Source organism: Haplochromis burtoni, unplaced genomic scaffold, assembly GCF_018398535.1.
Source record: "Haplochromis burtoni strain Fernald_Lab_line unplaced genomic scaffold, NCSU_Asbu1 Contig_192, whole genome shotgun sequence".
Taxonomy (NCBI): Eukaryota; Metazoa; Chordata; class Actinopteri; order Cichliformes; family Cichlidae; genus Haplochromis; species Haplochromis burtoni.
Genome location: NW_024582553.1, coordinates 578,691 through 605,064, shown reverse-complemented (window position 1 = coordinate 605,064; position 26,374 = coordinate 578,691). Strand labels below are relative to the sequence as shown.

The window sequence follows — 26,374 nt, the reverse complement described above, 5'->3', positions numbered from 1 at the left end:
TTTGAATAACAGAAAGAGAGAGAGGGGAGAAATAAAAAGGAAAAAAGCCCCACAAGCCCTCAGTCTTCCAGCAGCAAACAGAAGACACAGGAATAACCATGCCTGAGCCAGTCCCTGAAGGTATGCAGATACTTTTTGTAACATCATACTTCATTGTAATTAGTTTAGAGAGTTTCATTATACTGAGGTGTGTTGACTTGAAAAATATAAATAACAGTAAATTCACACGAATGTTGTAGAAATTAATGGATAATATGAATTGTTCCCTATATTTTGTTTTCATTTTTTCAGTGTTAAATATATAATCATTACATAGTGCACTAAAACTGAGAAATGTTATTTTAAAAAATAATATATGCGTATTTATTTACACTACACATATCCTATAGGTTGTGAAAAACAAACAAGAGTACTATGAAAGATGGTTTTGTAGTATTTTGTGCAGCATGTCTGCTGTTAAGGCAGAAAATACAAGCAGATGACCAAACTTAAATGAGGTGAAAGTGGCTTTGGTATTAATGTTATAGCTACTGGTGAGACTGACCATGAGTTTGAACCCGATATTAATATTACAAAGCGATTCCTACAAACTATGATGGAAAATAGCCATAATTTTTTATTGATAAATGAAATAATTCACTATTGATACTACGCATTTGTCAAGGATATTCCCATTTCACCTGTCTGCTTTCTTGTTATCTGTCCATAAAGAAGATTTGAGACGGAGTAAATAATGACGTAGCCAGTTGTTATTACATCACTAGACTGAATATCTTTATGACATCGGAGCACAGATTGCTTTCTTGTTGACTGAACTGACAAGCTTCCAGCTGCAGCAGCTCCATAAGCAAATACTGCTGGAGCTTTACGTGAGTCCTATATGAAGGTCAGCTTGTGTCACTGTAGCTGACTCACTTCATAGAACATATACACAGTACTTGTTTTCAATGCAGCATTCAGGGTAAAAAACTGTTGTTGCTATTATATATGATAATCTGCATTTTGGATTATGTAATGCCCAATAGTATAGGGATTTGACATCCTTGATTGCATCATGCCTTCTCATATATAATTGCCTGTTGACCTTCACTACTATCTTCCACATTGACCCATTCAGTATCACCTTAAATCAACCGACTAAGCTGATAGCAGGCTCAGGTTGCAGACAGTCTCAGTTGCCCTGATAGATCTCTTGGGATAGCCGAGTTTTGTAGGGCAAGATTGTGCTGACGGGTGTTGAGCCTCCCAAACCCTTTCCCCCAAGGGGTCTCCCGCTGACCACATTGTGATAGTGAAAGTCATAGGCTTTGCTGGAGTTGTTCACACATTATTCTTAATTCTACTGTGTAATATTTGATTCTGTTTCCCAGCATCTGTCCTTGCCCTAATCCCTTTAAAGATCTAATCATGGCCCTTTTATTTTTATCCCAGAAACCTAACCAGGCACTGCTGTTATTCACCATATAGAGCCAAAGTGTTATGAATATGATTCCACTTTGCATACTCTGCCTGCACCACCCACTGCTCTGTCATTCCAAGCCAAACTTAACTGCAAAGCTTCAAATACAAAGATCAGATAACCTGGCACTTTTTCGTTTTTAAGCTGTGCTTGGTGCTTCTAGGAAATATTTGACAAAATATATTTTTTAAATACTTTCTCAACTAATACTCTTATTGAAAAGAATTTTGGTGACATTTTGTACCTAGCGTGCAACACCACTATTTACCCACAAACTGAATTACCTTTCACATTTCCACATTAGTTCAAAGATTTCCTGTGCTACTTCACTTAACAGCACTCAGATCACACCCTCAACTAACAGCTAAAAATACTTTGCAGTAAGCCCTGACCTTTTCTACTTTCATAGAGTTTCACACACCCTGACGTATCGGGTTTTGCCTAACAGTTTTGGAGTCCCGGCTGAGATAAATCATTATGTAATCTGTCATTTTCACCTAAAGAGTTCCTTCTTGGTCTTCAGGTCTGATGCCCTCTTTAATGTGGCACTGCTCCAGAGCAGTCAGTCAAGTGTGTGACAGTTTTCTAGTCAGTGGTTGGAAGCAATGGTATGATCCACGGTCATAATTCCTTTCATCGCTGTGTCCTGATGAAACACGATGAGCGCAAGCTGAATCAAAACTGCTCTGTGAAGTTTCTCCAATCCCTCCGCCCTGTTTATCTTCAAAAGGGTTCAAAAACCTCAACTTAAAATGATGAAATGATTAATGTCCACTTGGCGAATGAATACATTTGTCTTTAAGTCACTCTTGATGGCAAAATCTGTGATTTCAGAATCCATATATTAAAGTACCACCACTAGAAACCACTGTCACTTCCTCACTGAGTGGCAGAGCTTTCATTAACTGCATATATAACACAATAAGCAGCTTAATCGTCAAAATTTAGCAAGCACATGCAGATATTGTGGCATGAGGCAAGAAAGGTTTTTTTTTTTTTTTCCTGGCAGCAGTGCTGAAGCAAGACATCAGAGAACGTGTTTGACTGCCTGGTGCAGGGGAACGTCCGGGTTATCCATTTATTATCCATAACCATTCACCACAGTCATTTGGACGACTTCTGCATCAGCTGATGGAGGAATCCAAGCAGTGCATTGATCCAAACTGAATTCAAATAGCAGCAGCAGTGACGGGAAAATTCCCTCTGAAAGTAATACAGTGGCATTCCACAGCTAGCTGTTCAATTTCCAGGCCCCAGAAATCAATTCCTTCAAAGTAAGATGTCCGTGAGTATAGTACAGCTAGCGCAGCCCATGTTATTGTTTTAACATGTTATATGTTGTTTTACATTATTTTAGTATTGCAGACATTTGACACTAAACAATCATACTTATATCTAGTTTATGTCAGTCATTAAAAATGACTTTTATCCTCTGAGACTTCTCTGAACTCTGTGTCAGTGTATCAGTGTAAAATTATACAAAGCTGTTTTTGTCAGTCAGCTATATTACAGTATATGTTCATATGCAAAGTAGTTCAAGCATATCAAAATTTAAAAGGGGTTTTCTGGCATCAAGGTGCTTTATATACATTGGCAACTTATCTCTGTGGCTGAATTGTACCTATAAAAGTATGCAGAGCTGTAGAGTTGGTTAGTCTTGTTCAGATTGATTTATTTTTTGTATTGATTCGCAAAAGATAAACTTAGAAGGCAGAGATGGATGGCAGTACTAAAGAGAAGCGACTTTCAGCCAAGTTTTCTGAAGCTGTCACTTCAAGTTAGAAGATTTTGACAGGAGTGGACAGACAACTTGTTTAAATGGAGTAATCCTGCCAGTTTTTTTACATTTTTTGACCATCTGTGTAAAGTTGGTGTTTCTGTTTGACAAGTAATGACAAGCTGTTAGGAATTTTTAATAATGCATGAAGTGTAGTACCTAGTTAGACCTAGTTTTTACTTATCCCCAGGTGTCCAGTGTAGTATAATCACCTGGAAATCACAAACAGCGACTACAGAGATGGAGTTGAAACTTATTACACAAATATTACTTTCACAAAAAGCATTCTAGGTCATCAAAATTGGGTTTTAAAAGTATCCTAAGTATCATAAATACAGGTCTGACTCTTACAGAAGCCAAACTCTTTGAATATAAGTCAACAATTCAAAGAGTTATGATTTTTTATAACACCGACCCCTTGCCTCTTGACATACATGCATTAAATAGTGTGACTTCACACTCTTGAGAACAATGTGTCGGCTTCACTGACACATTGTTCCAGTAAACAGTGTCACTTTCTGATCTCTATGCATGTGTGAAAATGCGCCTCTTTCCTGTCACCTCTGCCAGTTAAAAGCAGTCTTTGCCCGGCCAGAATTATTGGTTGATGACATCTCTGTATTATGTTTATACCAATGAAATGTTTTTATATTTTCACACAAAAATATATATTGTTGTTATTGTTTGTGTGTGCGTCTTTCTTAAATTTATAAATTTATTTAAAAAAAAAAGATTTATAAAAAAATATTTTTTATAATATATATCACTATGGGCTGATTTTATAGTTTTTTTCTTTGTTTTTTATTTTTTGTTTTGCTTTGCAACCACTTTTCCAAAGTGCACAATGTCTGTGGCGTCAGGTTTGCGCCACAGACATTGTGCACCAAAATGTCAATAATTGTGTTTGTCATAAGGATAATGTAAGTCTTGTTCTTTTTTTAATATACTTGTATATTAACATCTATCAGCACATCTTCAAAAGCCTCCTAATTATATGAGTAGCAGAACTGCACATGAAACCACCGAAAGTCTCTGAGGGGACTATTTTGACTGTGAGAAGCAGCTGTTCAGAAGTTCATTACACTGCTTTATCACAGACTTGTTGAAGATGATCAAGATTCTCGCTCCATGTGGACTTACATAGCAGATGCCGGTGCAGATTTACACTCAATGCAGGTCTTAAATCCTCAAACAGGATATATGAAGTATTAAAACCAAAAACTTGTTTTTCTCTGAATACTATTTCAATTTATATCTGTTTCCAGCTTCTTCTACTGAAAAAAAATTATCAAGCTGTCTCATTTTTTCCTTTTGTTAGCACAATGTCATATGAGATAATGCAGTTGTAGCATTAAATATAATGTTGTTATGAGGCATGCAGGCATGTATTAGTATTGTATTCTACACATTTAAGATCTTTTAAAAAGAGAAACACAATAAATCATGATTATATTTTCTGTCACAACACCTGTTTTATCCAGAAATTTACAACATGTGAACAGTAAACCACACCAGGTCAAGTTGGAGTGGCTATTCAAGGAAACTTTGTGTAGCTAAGAGAATATGGTATGACTTCAGGGAGGTCATAAGATACCATCCCTGGCCTTTAGCAGCTACTCCAGTGACCCCCAGCAAGACACTGTGGAAGTCGAGTGTATTATAAGCCTCTATTTCCATTGACAAGTTGCTTTTACCATATTTAGGCTTTAACAATCACATTGGATGTGATTGTTAAAGCTACTTTTAAAAAAGTGGCTACTTTGTATGTAAAATGTATCTTCTTACCGTATGCCATATTTAAAATTTACATTCTGGGATTAGTAGCTTCACTAATAAATAAGATACATGGTAAACATCATCATTTTGTAGAAAGCCATTACCCTCAGACAAACAGGACCTTTAACCATCGTCAGACTAGGTGTTATTAAAGATGCAAAACAGTAAGTCTACTAAAGATATCGTTTTCCCTGAGAGGAAGGATCCTTTGAAAACAGATAAAGGATTCTTAAATGTAACAGATCACAGTACATTTCTATAACTTCTGAATATATTTTTCTAACCCTTTTCCCCTTTTTGTGTTTTTCAGAGAAACCAGCGGTGGGTAAGTAAACTGCTCCACAACTGACCTTTTGCGTGTCTTACATTATCACATGGTGACATGATTATAGCTCTCACATTTTCACTTTTCACTCATATATCATGTCAACTGCATGTATCAGACAGAGGCAGGCTTCAGCTTATAATGGCGTGTAATCAGTGTCCACTGATATTATTTATTCATAAACTTTTTATCAAGCGAGTGAGCATCTTCATTTTATTCCTGCATGCCTACATGCGACTGTGTGGTCTCTATTTTTATCTTATAGTGTTTGAGAATATTTTATGAAATGCATTATGAAATTGTTGTTTAACCAATGTCTTCAAATTATGTAGCCATACAGAAAGAGCTCTGGCAGAAGTGCTTTGGTTTCCACAAGCCATATTTTAGTGTGGCCATGTGTCTCTAATGTTAGTTTTCCTATGGGACTGTCATGGTTTTATTTTTTATTTTTCTATGTCCAACAAACATCCACTAATTGTAGCCCCAGTGGAGGCCGATGAAGAAGAAGAAGAAGGACAATGACTTTCTTTGCTTCTTTTTTTGAGACTTTTGAGGATTTGTGCATTGTTGATAAGTGACACAGAGTGGGTTTGAGTTGAACTGAGTGTTGAAAAATGCATTTTAACTAATCTGTAAAACTAATTACCTGATGAATACAGAACAAATGGTTTTGCTATTGCTAGATAATGAGTTGAGCAATTACTGAGTCAAGAAGACAGGCCTCAAATTCAATCACATCATGAGACAACAGGAAACTGCTGAATGGAATAATGAAATTGTTGTGCCACTCCCATTTAGTGTGTTTGCGTTTTTTAGCTGGCCTATCACATCTCATCACCAGAGCTAACTACAAGCAGACACTTTAATATTACACTGTGATTATGTAAAATCAAGGAAATTACACCATGTTATCTGCACATGAATGCAGTGTATGTCAAAGCAACATGCTTGTTTGTTTATATTCATAACCATTCTAATTAGAAATAATCATCGTCTTTACTCCTTCTTTTGCTTTTTCTTTTCAGAACAACTGTTCTTTTCTTTGTTAATATGAATAGTTTTGGATTGTACAGAAATGAACTGTGTGTGTGTGAAGCAGACAGGACAAGCTGTCTGTGAGGATTTTAACATAGTTCATTGACTGACTGCAACTGGATGCATTTTCCACATCTGTAGACTCTGAGTTCTCACTGTGACCTTTGGTTTGCATTTCACTGCAGGCATGCACTGTATGAGTTGTTGTGAGTTTTTGGTTTTGTTACATTTACAGCGTTTCCAAATATAACATTTTCCAGGTCTCAACATTTGTTGTTATTAGTTACTTAACCATTATTCATTTTCCCTCTGCCACATCCTGAAGAAGATGTGGTGGTCTATTAGTGTCAGGGAATAATACACTATAAGGACTAAAGTATATCCATTCATCCAGCCATTCCTTTCCTTCCTTTTATGTAATTCAGGGTCACGACACAAAAGCACATACATTATATAATGAATTATAAAATCAAGGACCTAGGAAGGACATTTCTTACCTCCTGGATAAACCATGATCAACTGTAAATAGTATTATTGCAAAGTCGGGTCGAGTAGGGTCACCGAGTTCTGAGATTGTGCATGAAAGTTTCCATAGCTCTCAGTAGCTCCCGAGCTCCAAATCTCCTCTGCCATGAACATCAGCATAAAAACTGCGCACCAGGAGCTTCCATGCCCTGTAGGTGTAATGTGTAGGTGCCCCAGTGTCTGTCTAATGTACAAAGACATTCTTTTTCACTGCACGTAGTAACTATTTCTAGTGTATATTGGAACTCCAAGTTAATGTCCCTTCATTTTCCTTAGATGCACCTGCTGAAGATGGAGGTAAGGCAGAATCGTGGGAATGAACTGACATGGAGGCACTAAATTTACCTTGAGTGTTATATTTTAATGTATATGCCTGTGGTATCAATTTAATGTCCTCACATATGAGTTCATATGTGACATAATGTGTGACAATTACAGTATGTGCATGATTCCTTCAGGTTGCAAGTTTGTAGGTTGGTCTCAGGTGATCCTCGTAACTTTTTGTTGTGTATTCTCGAAATGGGCTAAATCTTCTTTTTTTCACAAAGATTTTTCTTCACAGAACTAAGCGATACGTTACCGACTGTAACATATCTGACTGCTGTGCTGTTATGACATGAATAACAGGATTATTCATTTCACATGTTGTGATGATTTTTCTTACCTGACTCTTTCTTTTAATACACTTTATATACATATACCTTTTATTATATGTTATGTGTGAAATGAAAGTGGACCTACTATGCTTTACTTTTTGCCTCGGTACATGGTCATGGTTTCAAATACCGAGGTCACCATATGTACATGTAAGCAGAGCTCTCTAAACTGCTCTGCTATTAGATCTGTATGATGTCATAGGAAGGAAATACACTGCTCTGGTAGTGAGCACACCAGCTCCCACCTGCTTTTCAAATCTTCTTCTTGCAAGGATGAGTTAAGCATTAGAAAGTTTTCTTAAAGGGAGGAAGGTGTTAAAAAGGGAGGAGGAGCTGACCAATGTGGCTGCACCAAGGCCTAATTTGAAATGAATGAGGGTTGTTTTGAACCATGAAACATGTGGAGCTACTCTAGAAGAGTTTGAAATAAAGCTGGTAATGAGCATAATAGGTCAATTTTAACCTTAAGCTTTATATGCTGAACATGTGAAACACATGTAGCGTGTAAAACTGAACAGTTTTGTTATTTACATCATTTAAATGTATGTTTCTATTTCTATCTACCTAGCAACTCTGAATGTGTTAATAGGAAAATATTTGAATTTGCACATTCAAGGTGGATTGGATGTTAGCGAATTTTAATGAAAAATGTGACAGTGCATGGCGCTTGTGTTACAGCCATGTTGCTGTGTTGCTTGGTCTCTGTTGCAGCAATAAGTGGTTTTTGTGCAACAATAAGCATTTTTGCTTCATAGCTGCTTTTTTCAGTTTTGTTTGCTTCCTTGTCTGCAGCAGATACAGAAACTGATGGAGATGGTAAGAAAAGAGCAGCATTTTATGTTGATGTGTTTGCTGAAACTATAGTTTTCTAAATCATCTGTTTGAGTGTTAAGATTAATATCAGTGAAATATCGGTATTATGTGCTAGTCAAACTGTCACATAATATATCGTTTAGTGAGCCTGGGTCCAGTTTATTAGATGAAATCATTTGATTACTTCAGTTTGGACAGATTTAATGCTTTTTTAAATTTTTGGAGGTTATTTGTTTTCCTAGCATTTGCATGTGCCTCATTCTGTCTGTAAACGCAATTCTGATAAAACTATGTAGGGTTGTAGAGTTGGGTCATGTTAACAGTCAACAAATGTTTTTCTTACATCCACCAAGGCCTTCAAAATAAACTTTATGATTTCTGGATGAAAATTGACAAAAAGCCTTATAACTTGGAAAGTACAAATCTTAAAAGTATTGTCGACAAAATATCATGTAAAGATTTCACCTCTGACCTCTCCTTTAACATCAGTAGTTTGATCTGAAGATCAGTCATAATTATGCTATACAGAGCTATTCTTTACTTTGACCTCCAACCTCTTCTTTAAGTTCAATTAAGATAAAAAATTTCATAAAATGTCTTTTTTCTTTAAGTTTGTTTAAAATTCTACAGCATAGTTATTATCCAAATATTATGTCATATTTGACCTCTGACCTCATTTTGACATTTCACATCTGCCTTTCTTTCAAGTTGCCTTTAAATGTGCTATATCTTTAAAGAAAGTTAGAAATATACTGTAGTATAATATTTGTTTTTATTCACGTCCAATTATTTACAAATTAATATCTATTAGCCATTATGTGCTCCTCCAAAATATTTATATCAAAATACAATATTCCCCTAAAAGAAAACACTGCCTAGAGAGGGAGCTGCATTGTTGGAGGTTTTGTAGTGCTTTTTATTTTTTCAATTTTACAACATATATTATTAAAACCAGTTGGTTGCATACAAAACTTCTTTGGATTGAAGTTGTTTGTACACAAGGTTCTTGGTCTGTGATGAGACTGCTGTCTGCCAAGACAAAGTATCACTCACTACAGAGCTCATAAAATGTGCATGAAGCTGTTTGACCAAAATTCTGTGGTATGCCACAGAGCTCCTCTTGGGGATTATAAAAAGAGATTCTACTTCTCTCAGTGCTTATCAGCCATAAGTTTTAAAACAATAACCTAATATTGTACAGTTTCCTCCGACCTGTCATGGGATAGACTTAGCAGGACGGATTCAGTTACCTTCAGAGATCCTGAAGGCACTTGAATACCTTGCTCGTGTCAGGTATAGTAGTAAAGTGTGAGGTAGGGTCTTCATAGTTTTGACTTGTTTTCTGGGTTCATCCCACAGATGTTTAATCAAACTGGGAACTATGGAGTTAACACTCAAAACTCCAATGTTTAATTCATGAACAAATTTGAACGTTCTGCTGTATGCAATGTTTGCCTGAAGGTTTGCCACCTCTGTCAGGTAATAACATTACCATAACTGGTTCTACTTTGTCTGCAACAATGTCGATTGACGGGATATGTGATACGAGTAAAACATGTACACGAATGACACATTTTCTCATCAGAACATTGCCCAGAGCGTCACACTATCGCCACGGGCTTAGCTATTTCCCATGGTGCAGGATTCTAACTTGTCTTCCCGAGAGAAACCCAGACAAACAGATGGTTGCTCGTGGTTTTTTCTGTTTTTCACACACTTTCACTTTGACTCACTTATTAGGTTTAGGCACTAAATGCCACATATTTATCTTTAGGTAACTATTTGGTTAAGGTTAGGAAAAGTTTAAATTCACCCCATCACACTAGATGGGAGTGACAGGCACAAATATTTGTGCATCATCCATCACCTTAAAGGGCACGTTGTGTCTAACTGCATGGACCAACCTTCACTCTGTAAGTGAACCTTGGGTGCTAGAAGGTTGTCCTTCTCCTGAAGTCATTGGTTACACTTTGTTTGGCAACCCACGACTGGATCCCAGAATGCTGTCATATTGGATATGTTGAAACCCCGTCAGCTTGGCTCCTTTTTATTTTCTCTTTTCTTCTCTGCCAGCAGTACGTCATCCTGATATGTCAGATCATTTGGTGCCTAACATATCTAATCTCTTGATAGGTGGGAGTGTACAGAGATAATCATGTTATTCACTTTTTCTCCCAGTGTTTTTAAAGATGGCTTGTCTGTGTATCTATCTCAGTAGCAGCTTCAGGAAGAGAAAACACTGTAGGCATCCTAGTGTGTGACAGCGTTCTTATGTCATTCATCCATTTCTGTCCCCTACTGGTGGTATCCACTGATGCTACCAGACAACTCACAGACAAATTATTTTGTTTATGTTCTTTCAGCAATTTAGAATTTGTTTCTCCATGTGAAAATTATTGTCTCTCCATCTGTGACCTATGATACCAACCCTCTTGTGCTTCTGTCCCTCAGGCAATTTAAACAATGAGAGTGGAAACACAGCTGTGGTTCGTGTGCGGCACTCATTGGGGCACAATAGCAGCTGTTGCTGTTAACGTGCCAAGTGTCATCTGATGTTATGACACTTTTTATGGTTGCTTCTCAAATTTAACATCATGCTGTATTAGGAAACTGCAAGGAGAGGTCAGGTAGTGAGGTCATCCAAGACATTATCAAACGCAGTTCCTCCAGAGAGCGTGTGATCTGCATATAGGCTCATGTCTCGTCAGCTCAAAGGATCTGAGATGTTTGACTAACTAAACTTCGTTAAAGTGTCATAAAGGCTAAATCTAAAAGTGTTGCTACAGCGCTGCAGCTCAGGTTTTACAAGAAAAATTTAAGAGCTCTTGATACAAAGCTGTCCCCATCTGCCTTAGTGATGCCAGAGTGATCAGTTGAACGTCTGCTCTATTTTGACTAACTAGATCAGGGGTGTCAAACTCAAATACACAGTGGGCCAAAATTCAAAACTGGAACAAAGTCACGGGCTAACGCTAATATTTATTGAAAAACAAAATCTTCCTCCAGATATAAGAATGAATCTTTTCTTATGGCCTCAAACAAGTTTTGCTGAAAAACTGAATATGGAACAAGCAAAGCTTAATACTAAACGATATATATATTAGCTGTATAATACCAGTAGGCCAGCTCTAATAGTAATTTGGTATGGCTTCGCGGGCCAAATGTAATTAGGCTGCGGGCCAAATTTGGCCCGCGGGCCAGAGTTTGACACCTATGAACTAGATGGAGATTGCATGGAATGGTTCTGGAAGGGTAAAGGCCCCAGGGAGCTGAAGGGTGCTAATTTCTTGGTGTACTTTTTCAGACGTGTGCAAAATGTCCAAGACTTGCTGTGCTTAACAGGGAAACACAGCACTTATAAGGGTTTTCCTTTTCCAATTTGAACATCTATGTGTTCTTAGTATGAGGTAAGGTGCAGCATTAGTGGCAACTGAGAAATGTAAACTCTTTCCTGCGGTGTATGTTGTCATATGTTAGGAATATGTTTGGAGTTAAGACTGGCAGACTGGACCTTGGGAGCGATGCCAGTATTACCAGGACGATTGCCAAAATGTTTCTTTTTTGGACTGTTGGAAATACACAGATGATGGACGTGGAGGTATGCAAAGGAAAGATGAGAAGTCACAGACTCTATCAAACGTGTCAAGACTGTTTTGTGTCCTCACAACAAGGCAGCCATGTAGGGAAGGCTGGTTGCTGTGCTGAATCATACCAGAAAGTAGAGGCCAGCCAAGCAAAAAGTGGGCTAGAGAGTCAATATGAGGTCATGAATAATAAATTGGGCAGCTCTATAAATTTCCAGTCAAATGTGGCCAGCAGTGGATGTATGACCACAGCTTTTTCCTTTCCTACCATTCATAAGTGTGCATCTCCTCTGATGTCATGAATGCCCATCGCTGAATGTGGAACTCAGCAAGCTACTCCTGCTGTGACAACATTTGCCTAGAGGGAGGAAAGGTACATTGTACTGCAGATGATCCAGACACAGCTCAGCATGGCACATATATAAGAGAAGAAAGGGTAAGCTTAGTGGTAGAGTGTGAGTGGGAAAAACTGGAGCATGAAACAAAGACAAAAAAACCTTGAACATGTGCAAAACCTTCAAAGGGAAACATAAGAACCACTGATCTTAAGCTGTAGGCCATATTTTACCCCAACACTGGGAGTACAGTTTCTCATCATCACCATCGTCCACCACGAATCCACCAAGCCACACCATTCTGGTTAGCAATACAGACAAACGCAGCCAGGATGAAGATAGAAACAGAGGGAATCTGAAGAAATGTACCAAAATCAGCCTAATGTAGAAGCTATGATGTCTATATCAAAATCTAGACTAATTTATCTTAATAATTCAACATAATGTCACTAAAAAATATATTTTTTCATCCTCATTAAGTCAGATCTGAGAAGTCTTTTTTTTTTTTCAAAGATCAATGTTATTAATATATCAGGCTGAATAACATCATTGACTCAACACTGTGGCATATGGCTGAGTTTGTGCACTGATTTAGTCATGCAGTAATTACTCAGGGCATTTAAATTTAATTTCAAAGAATCATTAGGGGGGTCAAATATCTTTTCTATACAGTCCACATTTTAAATATAGATTTATAGATTTTTAAAATATTTTCAGGTCTGCCGTTTCTTTGATCCCCTGTCCTGGCTACAGAAAGTTTATTCCACTCCTCTGAGTTGAGTTTGCCTTTAATGTATCTCTTAAGAGTCAATTTCTGTGTGGGAAGTGCTTATCATACCAAGGCTGTTTAAAGCCATGCTCACAGGGGTATAATGTGTGGGGGGATTATCATCACTTGGCCAACTGCAGTTTGTTTCGGGGCTCTCATACTAGTAATGGATGTCTGCAAAAAAGTTACTGCCAATTAAAAAAAAAAGTATTGGAATCCAACATTCCCTTGGCTGAATTTATTGCAACAAAATTTATACTAAGTTTATATACGTATTAGATTTATAACTTATAAGAACAGGATATAAAAATAGATTTTTAAGTTAAATCTAAATCACACCTCAATGATTTATTTGGTGAAGTATGTGAGATTAATGTTGTAGTTTGATTCTATTTAAAAGCAGTATATAAATTATAAATTCAAATTCTTTTAATTTTTGCATTCAACATTTATTCACATTTAACCAAGCGCATTTGATCAACAACACCTGGTTGCTACTTACCATCTTAATTCCCATAGAAGCACTAAGGTGGCGCTTAACAGATTGCTTCTGCTTTTTAAACTTACTTTTTACAAAAAAGTAAGTTAAAATGCTTTTTTAAATTATTATTTATTTAATTAACAAATTGTGGGACACTATAATATGTCATTAGTTGTATTTAAATAATTTAAGAACCTGGTATGGACTGTGTTATTTATAATTATTATTATATAATAATGTCCTAATAGATAAAACCTTAGCATGTGCTTTCTGTGTCACTTGACTGGACATCACTTCTTCTCAGTTGACCGCAGTAACCCACACCTGGATTCTGATCTACCTTTTTTCCCATAAATACTTGAGCTTTTTTTTTTTTTTTTTTTTTTTGTAAACTAAGCAGTTTGAATGTGAATTAAAGTCAGTGCTGGCTTGGGATTTTTGTGTAATATTTGGGGGGGGGGGGGGGGGGTTATTTTCAGGCAGCATGGGGTGTTCTGTTGTTGCTCTGTGTGGGGTAAAGTATCTGCTTTGATTGCACCCTTGGAAATCAGTCCAGCAGAAGTAATCAAGATAATTTCAAATATTAGATTCGATGTTTGATGATTAAACTGATTATTTGAAGCTCAGATCATGACTACTGAGATCATGATCTTATCATTATGAGAGAATTGTTGCATTTTACTGTGTGTTGTTTCGATGCAGTGACTCCAAAATAATCATTGTGTAACTGTTGTTTACTTGCCTTGAGTTTATACTGACTTATGGTACAGTATAACTTAAAAGTGTTATACTTTCAAATGTGAAAGTGGGATAATTGTTTTTTGTAGCAGACCCTGCACTGGAGGGAGAATGAGGACGATGTGAAAGCACAGTGCAGGACTGTGACAATGCAATGCGTGAAAACGTGATGAAACTCAGACGCATGCCAGCTATGTGTTGGTCATGCTCAAAGAGGATATTGTATTCCTGAGTAGCTTCTCATGGCTTCCAAGCCAAGTCTTGGCTGTGATTGTTTAGTAAACTGAATTTATTAGGCACATTTATTTTCCCTGTCAGAAAACAAAGCAGAGAGCTGCACTGTAGAGTAGGACGCAACAAAAGAACCTAATGCCAATTACAAGTGAGCATTGTTTATAGAGTAGCACCTTGAATGCCAAATCTTGGATGATGGTAGAAAAAAGCTGATGCATAAAGGACACCAGGTGCATTTGTTAATAGTTTCAGATTTTTATATAGTGATTGTGTATTTCTGTATATTTTGCTTGCCTGAACAAGCAGGACACTTCATCTGCTGTTACTGAGCTTGCTCTATCAGCAAGCAAGTGTCCAAAAAGTGCCCCCATCGTGCATGGAAGTATCATTGTTCAGAAACAATGTGACTTATATGTGTTTTATATGTACTTTAGATCCTCAGTATAAGCAAAGATATATCCAAACCATTCACCGTGTCTCTTGCACTTTGGCATTTTGAACATTATTTTTTGTTGTATGTTATTTTGCAGCACATGTCTTAAATGAATCTATAAAAATGGGCTCCAGATTTTAATGATTTACTGATTTAACAAATCTTTTTTACTCCTTCTTTTCAGAGCCTCAGTCTACTGAGCTCACTGGGCTCTTTGTGGAGAAACCGCCGGATAATGTAGTCGCTGTCGCAGGTTAGATACACAAATGAATGCATGTGTTATTGCTGTCTCCAGTAATCCGTAATATGCAATCTGAGTATATAATGTCATGTGAATTAACTGTTGCTTGTGAATGGCAGGAACGGATGTCACTTTCATAGCCAAGGTCGACTCCACCAACCTTACAAGAAAACCCACCATGAAATGGTTGAAGGGCAAGTGGCTGGACCTTGGCAGCAAGGCTGGAAAACATTTGCAGTTCAAAGAAACTTACGACAGAAATACTAAAGTGTGTGTCAAAGAGAGACATAGATATTTTTTTTGTACCGTGTTGGCCGATCCTCTTCCTTCAGAAATAGCTAAGAACTAATGAATATTTTCTCCCTAAGATCTATACTTATGAAATGAAGGTCATCAAAGTGGTCCCTGGAGACGCTGGTGGTTACAGGTGCGAAGTGACTTCAAAAGACAAATGTGACAGCTCCACCTTTGAGATCTCTGTTGAGGGTGAGTGAAAACAGACTCTCGCCTGCTGAGGCTGCCACGGATTCTATACATACTGATGTTTTGATCTGATCCAGGAATAATGTGCGTTCTCTGCAACTTCTCTTATTACAGCTGCACATCAGGACGAGCAGGCAGATATTTTGTCTGCCTTCAAGAGAGCGTAAGTGCTCTGGGGTTTGTGTTTCATCCTGTGGAAAATGCATGCATAGACTTTTTAAAATGTTTTTTTCTGTGTATATATGTGTGAACATGTCTCACAGCACATTGGTTTGACAGTATAGTACACTTAATGTTGTGCCATGGCAAAATGCATTATGTGTGTTACAGTTAGTCTGATTCTGTACATGCAGTGACGCTGGAGAGGATGAGGGAGATCTGGATTTCAGCGCTCTGCTCAAAGCTGCTAAGTGAGAATCTTGACATTGTTTTGTTTATCGAGGAGACAGTATGATTTCCTCATTGTATTTTGTGCTTCTTCTGCCCTACCTGTTAAGAAACCCCCTTTTATTTCTCTGCCAGGAAGAAGAAGAAACCTGAAAAAGAAGAACCAGAGATAGATGTGTGGGAACTGCTTAAGAGTGCCCACCCAAGCGAGTATGAGAAAATCGCCTTTAAGTATGGCATCACTGACCTGAGGGGCATGCTGAAGCGTCTGAAAAAAATGAAGGCCGAGCCTGTTATACATAGCGAGGGTAAGTCGGGTCAATTAACGGAAGGGAGGGGAAGAAGTGGAGGAGTATTGCAAATATGATTGAGAGGAAAAGGATAGAAAGAAGAAGGCAAGAGGATGGGTGCTATGAGGCTGAGCGGGCATGACACGTGTGAGCTAATGAGTTAATTTGAGGTTTTTCTCTGTGTGTCTTCAACTACAGCTTTCCTGAAGAAGCTTGAATCTTGCTACTCAGTGGATAAGGGCAAGAAAATTACCCTGAGGTGTGAAGTGGTGGATCCCAATGTTCAGGTCAAATGGCTGAAGAATGGTCAGGAGATCAAACCCTCAGCCAAGTAGGATTAAAAGCATAAACACACACACACACACACACACCAGTTATCCACACGCATCTTTTTGTGTGCTTTGTACAGGGTACGGCTTAATTAAACAGTAGTGTGTCATATCATCAGATCATCAAGCTTAGATTGACTTGGTGGGCAGTGCTTAAAAATATCAAGCTAAAATTATCTGTGCGACACAGTCATACTCAGAAACGATGCTGCCATCAACATGTTTTATTTTTAGGCAGTCATAAGAGGCCTCCCAGTGGGTTAAAGCAAGTCATACTGCCAAGACATCTTATGCCCCAAATCCAGAAACTCAAGCAGGACAAAGATCTCTGTTTGCTTAAATGTCCCAATGTGGGAAAAATACTGTATCCTGGCAGAAAACTGTAATATATGTGTTGGCTTTGCTAGACAAAATATGTACCACTGCAACTGTCATAAGATTGATTCAAATCCACATTTTAAAAAGGAAGGATCTGATACTATACAGTAGTGGAAATACTTTCAGAGGTGCTTTCATTTTGATGAAAAAACACTGTCTTTTTAAGGTATATCATGGAGGCGAGCGGCAATGTCAGAACACTCACCATAAATAAGGCAACCCTGGCAGACGATGCTGCATATGAGTGCGTGGTTGGGGAAGACAAGTGTTTCACAGAGGTGTTTGTCAAAGGTGCACTTTCTCTTCTGCTTGTTTGGTAACAGTAGCGATCTGAGAATACAGTAAAGCAGCACGTCTTGTCCCAAAGCATGAAAAGTGAAGTTTCAGTGCTTGGTTCATGAATTGTAAAATCTTCCTCTGTTGTGTTCAGAGCCCCCTGTGACTATCACCAAGCTGATGGATGACTATCACGTGGTTGTGGGAGAAAGAGTGGAGTTTGAGATAGAGGTGTCGGAAGAGGGTGCCCACGTGATGTGGTGAGTGAAATTCACATTATCAGCAATAAAGATTCAGGTTATGTACATATGCTGAAAGTTTTTTAACTTGTTCTTTTTACAAAAACATTTAAAGCAGGGGTGGGCAACTCCAGGCCTCGAGGGCCGGTGTCCCTGCCGGTTTTAGATGTGTCCTTGAACCAACACAGCTGATTTAAATGGCTAAACTAGCTCCTGCAGTTCTCCAGAGGCCTGGTAATGAACTAATCATGTGATTCAGGTGTGTTGACCCAAGGTGAGATCTAAAACCTGCAGGACACCGGCCCTCGGGGCCTGGAATTGCCCACCCCTGATTTAAAGTCACGTGTAGAAAACAATAGTTTTCACAGGACTCCATAAAGTTCTCCAAAAAACGTAAGAACACCATTACCGCGTGCATAAGAGGACAATACACTTGATTAGTTATCAATTAGTCATCAATCAGCAAGTGTGAGTGCTATAAAAGAAAAGATTTGGCAGTTTGGTGATCTGAAGCATTCAGATGTACATTAACACAATGTCACAATCTTCCCAGGAGCAGATGTCTCAGCAAAGTCGCCCCAAAGTTAGTCCATGCAATACTCAAACCTGCAAAAGATTAATCTACAGGCCTCTTTTAGCACCTAAAATGATAAGATTAATGAGAATAAGATTAGAGTAAGATTGAACAAGTGTGGCTTGTTTGGAAGGGTTGCCAGGGGAAAGCCTCTAAAAACAACATGGCAGCACAGCTTAGGTGTAAAAAGTTGCATCTGAATCAGCTACAAGACTTCTGGAACAATGTACACTGTACAAAGGCCAAATTGTAGATGTTTTGCTATAATACACGGGGCCGTGTGTGGCAAAAACTAAACACAGCATGTCCACACAAACACCTCAAACCAACTCTCAAGCACGGTAGTGGAGGGTTAATGATCTGGCTGACCATGAACTCATCTGTATATTAAAGTATTCCTAAGTCAAATGTGAGGTGACTTAGCCCAAATTTGGTCATGCAGCAGGACAATGATTCTAAGAACAGCAGGAAGTGTTGTAATGACTCGGTCAAAGTTCAGACTTCAACCTAAAATGCTGCGCTGGAACCTTAAGAGGGATGTGCAAAAGTGAAACCTCAATGTACTGAAGCGACGTTGTAAAGAAGAGAAGATTTCACTATATAATGTGAGAGACTCAGAAAATTATTATTTGGAGTTTGTTTTGCTAAAGTTTTGAGCCTTGTGATAACTTTCTTTTCCTCTGGACTTCATTCAGTAATATTCCACAGTTAATTTTTGACCTTCTCATCTTCATATCAGATGAAACTATATTGTAGGAAATCTTGGTTCTGGTCAAAATGTGTGGAGGCTATTTGATCTGCTTGATTCAGGAGATTTTGTCACAAATTCAACCGAATGTGTAGATTTTGATATGGAAGTTAGATGGCTTTGAACATCGTCAGTCAACAAAAGCATTTCAAGCTCAAATTCTGAAGTTTATTTCAGTTTGTTTCACTGGAGTTTTTATTTTTGAGATAATTTTGATACAGCGTCGCTAAATTTCATATTGTGTCTTCTTATTTAAAGGTGCATTTTGAAAAACCTAATAAAAAAGCACAAAGAGCAAATGAATGAAATTAATTATAATTTTAAAAATGTGGTATACACAGCTAGATTTATATTATCTTGTAATATCTTGATTAATCTAAAATCATACATTTCCAAAGTCATTTTGCAGTGTGACTTGTAAAGTTAGAGCTGGTTTCACCTTACAGTTTGTTTTTAGAGAGTTTTAGTGACAACTTTTAAAAAATATCTGTTTTATGTTAATTTCCAGGTTTTTTGAAGACCAAGAGATTCACAAAGACAAAGATTCAAAATATCGCTTTAAGAAGGATGGAAAGAAGCACACACTTATCATTCAGGAAGCTACACTGGATGACATCGGAATGTACCACGCTTGGACAAATGGGGGTCATACCAAAGGAGAACTGGAGGTGGAAGGTACCACATGCATGAAATCATAATAATCTCACGTCTTTATTTTAGTTTTGAGTGAGAGTAAAACATAAACTTTTAGAAAAGCCAAGCTAATAATGATAATATTTTTAGAGCATTCACACATGTGTATCAAAAGGTAATATATATACAGTAGCCAAGGGTTTCTCTCATTTAGACGTTCACTGCAGAAGACTGCTGGCCCAAGGGCTCAGCACCTCTCTTTAAAAACAAAGTAACGACTCATGGCAGTGGGTGTCAAGATGAGTGGATCAGTGGGTGTCCTTATTTCCTCTCCTGCTACACTTACACAGTCTGTCTCCTGCCTGATCTATGCTTTTGTGGCCTTCCTCAGAAAAGGAACTGGAGGTGTTGCAGGACATCGCTGATCTGACAGTCAGGGCAACAGATCAGGCTATGTTCAAGTGTGAAGTGTCTGACGACAAGGTCACAGGAAAGTGGTACAAAGATGGCGTGGAGGTCTTGCCAAGCGAGCGCATCAAAATGACCCACATTGGAAGGTGAAAAGACGATACCAAACGGTTTTGCCTTCATGTGAACAAAGTTGGGGGGATTTATTGACACAGATGTTTCCATAAAACTACATGATATCTTTTGCGCTGCTTGTCTCAGGTTTCACCGACTGGTTATTGATAATGTGAAGCCAGAGGATGCTGGAGACTACACATTTGTACCTGATGGATATGCCCTGTCACTTTCTGCCAAACTGAACTTCTTGGGTGAGAAAGACCGAACAATTACAAAGGTCCTGCTGTGGAAAAATTAGTCACCAGCAGCCTGGATAATACTGTCACCTCTTTTCTCTTTCATAACAGAAATTAAGATCGACTATGTGCCTAGGCAAGGTAGGTACCTGTAATTTACATCATAATTAAACATCCTGTGTATAGTTCAAACCCAAGACAGCCTACTTGATTGATGACTCTCTTTGAATGCTGTATTTTAACCAGAACCTCCAAAAATCCACCTGGACACCACTGGAAACATGGTCTCCCAAAACACTATCATCGTGGTAGCTGGGAACAAGCTTCGTCTAGATGTGGAGATCACTGGCGAGCCAGCTCCAACTGTTGTCTGGTCCAAAGGAGATAATGTAAGGGCTCCAAAAAATAGTTGCAGTTAACTAAAACTAAACTAGATAGATTTAGATTTAGCAAACTTAAAAATGAGATAAAATTGTAAAGGAAATATTCTTAGTTCACTAGCTGGGCCTCATTTTCAGTTTGACAGCATTTAGGTAGGTAAAGGTGAATGGCTTGGACATGAATTGAGCTGTGGTTTTGGGAAAGCCTCAAAAGGGGCTGACAGTGGCACCTGGGCCTTGCAAGTCCCCATGTACTAAATAGAAGTGAAGAAGTTAAAGAACTGAAAAGGTGAGAGAGGGTGGGGCACGTAAACGAGACGAACAGCTTGAAGAAAGCGTGGTTCTGCTCCTAAGCATGAATTATTTTGGTTTGCATAACTTGATAACTTAAATAATAGGACATATGTGGAAATGAAAACTTTTTAGAATATAATTTAATGATCACATGTGGAGTTATGAGTAGACCTTAGGTGCCATCAGTGTCATACTAAGACAGCTCCCTTCTTCTTATTTTACACTCAACCTAAGGTCAGTCCAAGTGGTCCATTCATGCCCTTCTGGTTTGCACAAGTGCCACCAGCTAACACTCGTTTTAGTTCATGTGCCACCATTTCATCACTAGCAGACTGAAGTGGCAGAACAAGTGGACAGTAAAAAGTGAATAAAAAAGATAAATCTCCCTGCAGTATAAACAATACATTCTTGTAATGGTCACACTTTATGAACTATCCATCCACAAAAAAGATGATGAAAAGTCTGAGATGTCTTCAGAAAAAGAAGTGCAGCTTCATAAATACGCCATGCCTCAGTTTTTTCCTGCTCTGTCTTCTGTCTTATTACAAAGAAACACTACTGCTGTAACTTTATGAAAAGCACTGGCACAGCTCTTTGGCTTAACCGCCTCACTTCAGTGTGGTACTGCAGGCCCTGAGTAATGTCCTTGGCTGTAAAACAGAGGATGATTCAGACCTCTGGCTTGGATAAAATTAACAGTTCACAGACAGCCCCTTCCCATGATGTGATCCACTCTTAAAGACTTGCAACACAATATTTCCTCGTGCAAAAAACAATGAACAGCCAGAAGATTTTGCCTTCAGCTGGTTTAGATATGTGAGTGGGTTTATTCTGGCCCCGAAGCCTTATGTTTGATACCCCTACTCTAATCTCCATTAGCCCAACTTTAAGTTACAAGTAAACCCTAATTGTTAGGCATGTTTTAACTGCTTTAATATCGTGTATTAGCCAATCACAGACACTGAAGGACGTGTAAGGGTGGAGTCCAGGAAAGACCTCAGCTGCTTTGTCATAGAGGGGGCGGAGAGAGACGATGAGGGCAACTACTCCATCACTGTCGCCAACCCTGCCGGAGAGGACAAGGCTGTGCTGTTTCTGAAGATTGTGGGTAAGTGAAGGTTTTACAGGATAACATCAGCTGGTTTCCCCTCATAGTGGGCAGCAGAAAAGGGATGTTTTTTTGCAAATACCAGTTTGACCTGTCTTCTCTGTTGTATTTAAATAAACTACAATCTTTTTATCAGATGTGCCCGACCCCCCTGAGAATATCAAGTGCACAGGAGTGGGAGAGGACTGCGCCTCCATTATTTGGGACCCTCCTAAATTTGATGGCGGTGCACCAGTTAAAGGTGGAGCATGCATTACATTAATTTGTTTAAGGAAAACAAAATTATTATTCAACCTGTTCATGTAACTGCATTATTACTCCACCAGGTTATCTCATGGAGAGGAAGAAGAAAGGCTCTTCCAGATGGACAAAGCTCAACTTTGACGTGTACGAATCAACCACATACGAGGCTAAGAGGATGATTGAAGGTGTTCTGTATGAGATGAGGGTGTTCGCTGTCAACAGCATTGGCATGTCTCAGCCAAGTCTCAGCTCCAAACCGTTCATGCCTATTGGTACGTTTCACAGTCGTCCTTACGTCCTCTTTCTCAGCAACTCCCTGTCCCTCCTTTGCTCAGTGAAGCCAGTCACTGATTCTCTTGAGTCTCCTTTCCTGTCATCCTCAGCCCCAACAAGCGAGCCAACGCGTCTGACAGTCCACGATGTGACAGACAGCACTTGCAGCTTGAAGTGGCTCGCCCCAGAGAAGATTGGAGCTGGGGGCCTCGACGGCTACGTTATTGAATACTGCAAGGAAGGAGGTGATAATGCCGTATATTTACGTGTAATAAATGAAAACAGCTGAATGAATGAAAAAAAGAAAGAGACACAGATCACACTTAGTTTAATTTAATACATGAAGTTTTCTTTTAACGTAGACACTGAGTGGGTGGTGGCAAACCAGGAGCTGTGCGAGAGACAGGGATTTGTGGTGCGCGGCCTCCCGGTGGGAGAGAAGATCAACTTTAGGGTGGTGGCAGTAAACATTGCCGGGCGCAGTCCTCCTGCTATAATGTCACAGCCCGTCACCATCCGTGAGATCGTCGGTGAGTGAGTCAGATTCACAGCCAAATAAAGTGAGCAAGTATAAATGTAAATAGCACATTTGGATGTAGCATAGTTTTTCTTTGTGTTGACCACAGAGACTCATACTCATACTCATGTTATGATAAGAAGTTTAAACAGGATGTCTGTTTCTTCTTCAGAACATCCAAAGATCCGCCTTCCTCGTGACCTGAGAACAAAGTACATCAGGAAAGTGGGAGAGAAGATCAACCTGACTATCCCCTTCCAGGTTAGAAAGGATGAGTTTCTGTGCACTAATCAGATATCACTAAGATATCAGTAACAGTGATATCTTAGTGAGAGCAGCCGCTGAAACCAAATTTAGTTTTTTTCTTATGTTCTAAAAAGCATTAGAATAATAAATTAGGAGCTTACTTTAGAAAACAAAACCTAGTTTTTTAGTTTGTTTGTTTTTTTGCTTTGTGCATCGTTTTAATAATTTGAGTATTGAAAGTATGAAGAAAAAAAAACAACCTGAAGCTACATTTTTTTAAGTCATAAAACTTGATTATGTTTTTGCACCACAGGGCAAGCCACGCCCCATCGCAAACTGGTTCAAGGATGGCAAACCGCTTGACGAGAAGATGGTCAACGTGCGTAACTCAAACGTGGACAGCATCCTGTTCATTCGCTCAGCAGAGAGAGAGCACTCTGGAACATATGAGCTGGTTCTGAAGATTGAGAACATGGAGGACAGGGCCAGCATTAACATCAGGATTGTTGGTATGACTCCCAGGACTCTAGACGACTTAGCCCAGCCCATTTTACATTTTCACTCATTATTAAATCAAAGAAATGGCACACGAGATGATGCAATATTCATCAGAGTTTAGAAGCTTACACTAATAGAAGTTTAACCCCAAACAGACAAGCCTGGGCCACCTTTGAATGTGAAGGCGACTGACGTCTGGGGCTTCAATGCAGCACTTGAGTGGGACCCCCCCAAGGATGATGGCAACTGTGATATTTCTGGATACACTATCCAGAAGGCAGACATGAAGACCAAGGTGAGAAAGGGAAATGGGGGTGTTTTCAGTCTTCGTCAGCGCCACAGTCACCTGCCAAGATGTCCAGCGAGGACCTGTATACTACGTAGGACGTTATCTCTCTGAATCATTGCTCATGACTCACTTTACCTGCAGGGACACTGCTTTCTTACTTTATTCACGTTTTTATTTAACTTTGTTGTATCTACTGTGGTTTCAGATTAGTTTCTTTTGGCATGGTCTATTCTATTTTATTGTGCTACATATCATTCTGCTTATTTAAGCTATTTGTTATATACTGTTTAACTTAATTTTTAACTTTTGCAATCAAGGATTATTCCTAACTCCAAGTTAAAATAAAACCTTTTAACAAATGCGGCCTTTCTTTTGTTCTCCACATAGACCGTTTTATCGGCATGCTGCCAAAGCCTGCTCAAGCGTGATTGGTCAACAGAACGTGATATACAAGCAAACCAGAAATCTTGGCCCCTGCCTACAGATTATGCAGACATCTGTTTATATAAACAGTTTATAGCTTAGTGGATTTATGAAGAGCTGCAGGTCTTGCGAGTCTGTTTGACCAACCTGCTTCATGCATTCAAAGCAGAGAGATCACAGCTGACAGGATGAAGTGTGTGCTTTGGCTGCATTCGCACAAAAGCATATTTATTTGTGCTTTATGGAGAATTACAGAATAACATGCTATTTATCTGATTCACTGATTTGTTCTGGCCAATCCTGCTTACTCTTGTCGTCTTTGCATCAGAGAAGGAGCCAAATCTGAATCTTGGGTTTGCTAACATTAGCTACCAACACTTGGTTTGTTCTCCATGCTAGATTTGTGGGGGATTTTTGTGGTTTAATATAATATTATCACTTCTTTTCTCTTTCTAGGAATGGTTCACTGTTTATGAGCACAATAGACGAACAAACTGCACAGTTTCGGATCTGGTCATGGGCAACGAATACATGTTCCGCATCTACAGCGAAAATCTCTGTGGCCTGAGCGAGGAGCCGCGCATGAGCAAGAACACGGCTGTGATTGGCAAAACAGGTATGACAGTGTTTCCAATATTTACATGCAGTTGAACACATATTTAGGCCTAAAATGCTGATTTTAAGTCATCTAAATACATCTGAGTTAGCCAAGTTATAAGTACAGTGACGTTTATTCCAATGGTGTTTGGTCTTTAGTTGATTGGTGTATATTCAGTTTATACCAACCATATTATCCTTAATGATTTTCTATTTAATAAATAAGTAAACTTTTGATTTCATATATTCATGCTGCATATAATTCAAAGAAGTACTTTATATTTTTAGTGGCAAAGTTGTACTTTTGTTGTTCTTTTTAAACATGTGAGCTGCATGTTTAAGTTCATACAGTTCATTTCTGATTTTTGCAACCTTTTTTTCCCTGATTTACCTCCCACCCTCTTCTGAAGGCTTGGAACTCAAATCAAAGCCCTACAAGGAGAAAGACATGTGCTGCTCTCCCAAGTTTACTCAGCCGCTGGTGGATAGAAGTGTTGTGGCTGGTTACAGCACTGCTATCAGCTGTGCTGTCAAAGGCTTTCCTAAGGTAAAAGCACATGTTAAAAATTGAGTCCACTAATTGGCCAAGAAGTTTTAGCTTTAGCTTTCTTAACTCAGCTTGTTCAAATCTTAGCCTAAGATTGTCTGGATGAAGAACAAGATGATTATTGGGGAGGATCCCAAGTACTTGATGCAGAACAATCAAGGAGTTCTGACCCTCAACATTCGAAAGCCCAGCACCTTTGATGGAGGGAAATACTCTTGCATGGCTGTCAATGAACTGGGCAAGGATGAAGTGGAGTGCACACTTGATGTCCGAGGTAAGAACACTGGGCAACCGTCTGAGCGGGTAGAGGAGGACAGATGAAGGAACAGGAGGAAGTTTGGTTATTTTAGGACAGGATGAGTCTTGATGGTTCTGCTAAACACTTTACAACAAAACAATGATTGCCATCACACTTGGACTCCAATCTAACAAAAGCTGACAACCACTATCTCTCTTGTTCTTTCACAGTTTACAAAGAGCCAGAGAAGTGAGAAACTGGACAGCAACGAATATGAAATTCAAATTATGAGCCAAACAGTGAATGTAAGCAGTGGACGTCACAATGAGGAGAGCACACTGTCAAGATTGAATCAAATAAAATATAGTGATCCTTGCTGTAAAAGTTGTTTATTCTGATTACATTTTATGTCTGTTAAAAAATTATTTCATGATTATTTATG

At 38.7% G+C, this 26,374-nt stretch overlaps 1 protein-coding gene across 4 annotated transcripts; it reads left to right on the top strand.

Annotated features, from left to right (window-relative positions):
• mybpc2b (myosin binding protein Cb) lies at nucleotides 1–26,316 on the top strand. 4 transcript variants are annotated; one of them, XM_042226011.1, is made up of 30 exons: nucleotides 1–120; nucleotides 5,323–5,337; nucleotides 7,174–7,194; nucleotides 8,349–8,369; nucleotides 15,125–15,193; nucleotides 15,301–15,449; nucleotides 15,550–15,667; nucleotides 15,779–15,827; nucleotides 16,018–16,074; nucleotides 16,187–16,359; nucleotides 16,540–16,672; nucleotides 17,215–17,339; nucleotides 17,479–17,584; nucleotides 19,394–19,560; nucleotides 19,910–20,075; nucleotides 20,188–20,294; nucleotides 20,391–20,420; nucleotides 20,526–20,668; nucleotides 21,902–22,061; nucleotides 22,198–22,302; nucleotides 22,388–22,576; nucleotides 22,688–22,822; nucleotides 22,940–23,107; nucleotides 23,267–23,355; nucleotides 23,654–23,849; nucleotides 23,994–24,133; nucleotides 25,007–25,166; nucleotides 25,558–25,694; nucleotides 25,782–25,968; nucleotides 26,163–26,316. In XM_042226011.1, the coding sequence occupies exons 1-30, from the start codon at nucleotides 99–101 to the stop codon at nucleotides 26,183–26,185; spliced, it is 3,360 nt and encodes a 1,119-aa protein (XP_042081945.1). In that variant the 5' UTR covers nucleotides 1–98; the 3' UTR covers nucleotides 26,186–26,316. The 4 variants fall into 4 exon arrangements, with proteins under 4 accessions (XP_042081945.1, XP_005935563.1, XP_005935564.1 ...); XM_005935501.3 differs by having other exon boundaries at nucleotides 8,346–8,369; XM_005935502.3 differs by lacking the exon at nucleotides 8,349–8,369.
• Nucleotides 26,317–26,374: the final 58 nt, after the last annotated feature.